Source organism: Morone saxatilis, unplaced genomic scaffold, assembly GCF_004916995.1.
Source record: "Morone saxatilis isolate NCDOM2014 unplaced genomic scaffold, NCSU_SB_2.0 Contig4, whole genome shotgun sequence".
Classification (NCBI taxonomy): Eukaryota; Metazoa; Chordata; class Actinopteri; family Moronidae; genus Morone; species Morone saxatilis.
In genome coordinates this window covers 9,560,219-9,565,663 of record NW_023339984.1, presented here as the reverse complement: position 1 = coordinate 9,565,663, position 5,445 = coordinate 9,560,219, and the positions used below count along the sequence as shown (strand labels likewise).

At 38.4% G+C, this 5,445-nt stretch overlaps 1 protein-coding gene and 1 long non-coding RNA gene across 2 annotated transcripts in view; both read right to left on the bottom strand.

Annotated features, from left to right (window-relative positions):
* The window catches only part of LOC118337784 (claudin domain-containing protein 1-like), a 6,544-nt gene extending 4,934 nt beyond the window's left edge, over positions 1–1,610 (bottom strand). Inside the window, exon 1 of the mRNA XM_035674894.1 lies at positions 831–1,610. Within this exon, the coding sequence (XP_035530787.1) occupies positions 831–1,122 (292 nt within the window). The 5' untranslated portion in view covers positions 1,123–1,610. The remainder of the gene's footprint in view (positions 1–830) is intronic.
* A 2,257-nt stretch (positions 1,611–3,867) lies between these two features.
* Positions 3,868–5,439, bottom strand: LOC118337783. The gene is made up of 3 exons (XR_004797188.1): positions 5,265–5,439; positions 4,089–4,153; positions 3,868–4,000 (listed from the first exon to the last, which is right to left on the bottom strand). It is a non-coding gene; the product is annotated as an uncharacterized LOC118337783 (long non-coding RNA).
* Between the last annotated feature and the right edge of the window lie 6 nt (positions 5,440–5,445).

The window sequence follows — 5,445 nt, the reverse complement described above, 5'->3', positions numbered from 1 at the left end:
GGTGATATTGAACTTATGTGGTTAAAACTTCCAACAGATTTGGGAGTAATCAAATTATGTTGTTATGATACGGAGTAAACCTGAGGCTTTTAGGGCCCATAGGTAGTTGCCTGGGTAGAGCGAGTACTCAGCTGAAACAAGTATACGGTACAGATAATTTACTTTTTACGAGTTTCAAACGAGTAAAATGTGTCAATATCGTAAATATAGCAACTGTTACTTTAAAAAAGCTTGTTCTGTAAATAGTTCTCTTAGTCTTGTGAACAAAAACATTGCTCTGCAGCTAAAGTCTGTAAATAGCTGTCTAATAAACATAGCAACTTCTGATCAACCCATTAATTTCAGGCTTAAAGTAAGATCTGTATATTGGCTCCGCCCATTTCCCCAATAAAGCCACGCCCACTCAGAGTACGGATACATACAACTAGCCTAGTAGTTGCCCACTTTGCCCGCTTACCACCTCCACTGCCCATTTGGGCAAACCCTTGAAATGTCCTGTTTAATGAATCCAGAACCTCCAGAACAGCGGTAAGTGTCTGACTTCTTCAAAGATAGCCAGGTATAGGCTTCCTGACTGGATGTAAGGTCAATACACAAGAGGGACAAATAATGGGTGGGGCATCCATAATCCAAAAATAAATACATACATTCCCGCCATACAGCTCATAGATGTTGGGGAAATGGACCACACCTGGTGGCATCTACCTGAAGCAAGGAGGGGCTCAAACTTGAAGAGCAGCTCTATTGTTTGGAACCTGTGCGACTGAAACGGATGGTTCCGTCTGAGGAAGTGACATTATAGTGTCATTGTGCAGGTTGTTTACTCATACCTGGCTCTTTGTACCAGTGAGTGTTGGCAGGGACGAGCACACACCGCCACCAGAGGCCCACGGTCCCGTTGAGGCGGAACAGGGTGTCGCTGTAGGTTTTCTCGTCAAACTCCCCGTCCATGAACTCCTCATACAGGGAGCGCAGCTCGGACACGTTGGCCTCCCCGCGCACGGTGGGGCTGCTGTACTGGTACCAGTGCTGCGTCCCGATGGCCACAGACAGGTACACGGTGGCCAGTATGCTCAGCACACAGGCGATGACCAGAGCCGTAGCGTAGCGGTTGTCAACCATTGTTCACCGAGGCGGAGACACGTCAAAATAGGGGATTAAGTTTATGCCAGTGGTAGAGTCGTCGCGCATCAATTTGGTCAATCTTGCGATGCTTCCCGTCAAAAAACGCTCTTCTCCCAAGTCACTCTGGCATCGCCAAGTCTGCAAGAACACACTCTGCAACAGCCAACGACAGCCTTGTATTTTTAATGATTGATACTCATCCCCAGTGCTGTCCTAACCGTCAGCGTCGGCAGCCCTGCAGGCCGGCTTGGATGCGCCATCTGTTCCCTTGTCCCACTTCCACAGATGGTGGGTGGCCCGACGCTGCGGCAGTTATCACACAGCTAGTCCGCAATAACAAGCCCTAGTCACCCACTAAGAAAGTAAAACAATCCTGTGTTAAAAAAACAAAAATAAGATACGTTGTGTCCTTACCCCAGCACCAGCCTGCAAATGCAAATTGCATGGGTCTGTTTTGGACAGCGGGGGGATGCCGGGTGCACCCAGGATGATGAGAGTTGTAAACACACTAATCCATGCGTATTCCTCTTCCGGTTCCGCTGATCATCAGATACAAAAATAACCTTTCCAAAGCCTTGGTCGCGTTATTCCATCGACGTAACTCAGAGAGCAGTCACACACACACAAGGCAGTTTTTGGAGAAAATAGCAAAATAAAACCTTGACACAGATGGTTAAAGTTAAAGTTGTTGTAAAGGTCTGTTATTCTAAAGTTTAAATCTACAACTAATTATTATTTTATTACTGATTAATTGTTTGGTATGTAAAATGAAAGTTAAAAAATGTCCATCACATATTCCCAGACCCTATCAACTATTTGTTTTTCCCCATCATATTGTGCTATTTATAGCAATTAAAGGCCCTTGAAATAAATATGCTATTATTTAATTATTCATTCTAGACCTTGGTCAAACAACATGTAACCCACATTAAATTTAGAGACAAGGGGACAACCAGCAGGGTAATTGTTTTCATGACATTGCCTGGACTGCAGAAAGCTGCAAGTTAAGTTTAATTTAAGTTGGTTTCATAAACAACTAAACAAAAAGCCCCAGTTCAATTCAATACACTGAAGCAGCAAGGATAGCAGGATCCAAGATCTCCCAATACATCCCATCCACCTTTTGTGGATTGTTCATATTTGTGTATGTATTCAAATAATTAACTATATTTTATATGACTTTTTATTTTATTCGCAATGAAATTCTGGTGGGGAAATAGGCAATTATTAAGACTGTCTGGCAGTATTTGAATAAATAAGAATCTCATAGTCAAAGCAAACTATGCACCACTTGCAGTTCTCTTTCGAAACAAACCTGATTCACTGGCTCAACAAAGGCTGACACTGATTGTAAGATGCTATTGTAAAACTTTATTGTATGAAGTCAACGAAAGGGTTCAGTTACCTTTTAAACACCACCATTGCTTTTATTAAAGCTCCGGACATTAAACATGCCCTGAGAAAAATTTCTCTTTACCTGCCATAATTGCATAACATGACACGAGAGACAATTTAAATTGTTCAAAGATTTTGTATTCTGATCATTAAGTTTCTTACAGAAATTGTACAAACTACAAGGAATCTCACAGAATGCAACTATGCATGATTAGATAAATACACTTTGCATAAATAATATAATTGACAGTGAATTGTTTAGAAATAAAGTATATATCAGGTATACCATGACCCTTAATAAATCTATGCATTGGTTAGGGGTTGGGGTGTCCAGCCCACTATGAACTGCATTTGTTCCTTCATTTAACTTAAAGCATGTTTTCCCTTTACAATATGCTCTCTGCGGAGCTGTAATGATGCTACTATGCTATGCTATCAAGTGAAACTTAATTTAACATACATTTGAAGACTATAGAAAGATCAGATCATCATCATCATTATAGGTTTTAAAGTAAAAGGGATTTTGATGAATGTTTGCTTTTACAAATTACAAATACATTTCCTTCTTTCTTAAGATAAAGACTAACTTCACAAACAGTCCTATTTAAAATCTAGCATTCACATATCTCAATCTGCATGTTTCAAAATAAAGCTACAATTGCATTCAGACAGTGGTTAATTTTACGGTTTTACTTTCCAGTGTGGCTGATTTTACTTATTTGACAAACAAAACTATTAGTAATTTACTCTTAAGTTCAATATAGCGACAGCACAGTGCTCAGTGAAGCAAGATGAATGAATCATTTTCTAACTTCCCTTGGCTTAATAGATAGTGTTCTTATATAGTTTTATTATTCTACTGATGATTCAGTAGACCGGGTGTGTAGAGTTGACTGTGTCATTCTGTCCAGCCCAGGATTCTGGAAGTTCCCACACAAAAATGTGTTGAGTTCAACAGACATACAGAATACCCTGTCATTAATATCAGTTTAGTGTAAAGTTAAAAGTTAACCTGAAACCGTACACCACTAAAGACAATCATGATTCTTGGATTTTTACCAACAACGTCCTGATGAATGTCCTTTTTCATGCCAGTGATGGCAGTCATGTTCTCATGGCAATCCAAAGGAAATCAGCATTGATGCTATTGCCGGCTTGTCAGTAGCCATGACAACAGTACAAGGCAGGATGTGGTCACAAGACTGAATCTATTGTGGCTATTCCACTTTGAAGCTGTAAATGAGAGAAAAGGAAAAAAAAAAATCAGTTTTAACAACAGATGTGTAACTTTTTGAAATTTTTTTGATCAAAGAGCACTCATTATAGCTTACCTATGCCATTCACAGTGATGGAGCTGCCTTCAATGTCGAAGCCGGTGACGATTGAAGATGCATTGATCAAAACATTACGAATCTGAGTGTTGGTAGGAACAGATGTCCTTGCAAAGTTAAGGTCCATTTCAGTTATGATTGATCCATTTCTGCAACCAAAACACATAAATATTATTTGAAATATTAGATTTAGGCCACTACTATTCAATTGTAACACAATAAGTCTTAACAAATTACCTGAATGAAACTACATCCAAGGACTGGAAGGAGGATGGGAATGCCTCTTGGAAGATAGGTTGAAGCTGCAGAAACAGAAAACAAATTGTATTTCAACTCTTTTTACTTCTATTTTTGCCCTAGAACACTGAACTGTGTGTATATGAGATAAGCTGTCGTGATAAAGTCCCAGTTATCTCTTTGTAATCCATTCTTTTTGGAAATTTGAATAAGGGAACTTTTATGTATGGTGTCTAGCAAGCGTGAAGATGAGTGTTGTCTAGTTTAGTAGTTTCTATCTTTTTCTATTTTGTGTTTTCTGTTCTTTCTGTAGTACAGAAAGCAAATTGAGGCCAGGAGACAGACATACAAGAAAAACGTTATGGGCAACAATTGGATTTAAAATGAACTGTTAATTTTTACAGTACTATGATGTTTCTTTATGTGTATTTCTGGTCAGTGTGCACATTTTTTCAAATGGTATCCATCACACCAAACATTTTGCAAGCTGTGTTTCTTCATACTACATAGTTTTATGGTATATAAATATGTAAGTTTTAGTATGCCTTAATGCTTGGTTTTAATGATGAAATTGGTAACAGTATAATACAGCCCATGATTTACAGTGTCATTTTGTTGTTGAGACTATCGGAACCAAGGTAGTAACAATCTGACTTTTTTTTTTAATTATACATTAAGTATTCTTATAAGTACTGCTTACTTATGGGGTACAGCACAGGAAAACAAAAGTTTGGGGAAAAACAACACTGATATTCTGTGAAACATTTAAAGAAAGAATCCCATCAAAACTGTGGGGGTACAGTAATATAGCTGTTTTGTTTCCCAGTAAAGTATCCCACAGGTACCAAGTATTTATAAAAATAAATAAAGTATAACTGATTTCTCCTTTCCTCTAAAATGGCCAATTCTAACTCCCTTATTGCTCATTGTCTTGTTTTCTTCCTCCATAGCTACATTTAAGGAGCAGTAGCAATTGGTAAGTATCTAATTTTTATTTTTATTTATTACTTTTTTATTGTATTGATATTTGAATATCTGAATTATTATTATTTTTGGTACCTAATTTTTACATATTGAACAACAGGCTGCATTAAGTGTTAGCTTAACATTGCAGTTTTTTGAGTGGGGGCTTGAGCTCTGATAAAATGAGTCAGCAGATTTAATTTCAATGCTTACCTGTGCTTTTATCATTGCAGATCGAATTCTAAAAGATGCAGATGATGGATCATTCAAGTCATTTGTAAATGTGTCTAGAAGAGATCTGAAAGTTGTCCTGATTTTTGTGACTGCTACAGTTGCAGGTGCAGCAGTTGCAGGCCTGGCAGTCGTAGGTGCGGCAGTCGTAGGCCTGGCAGTC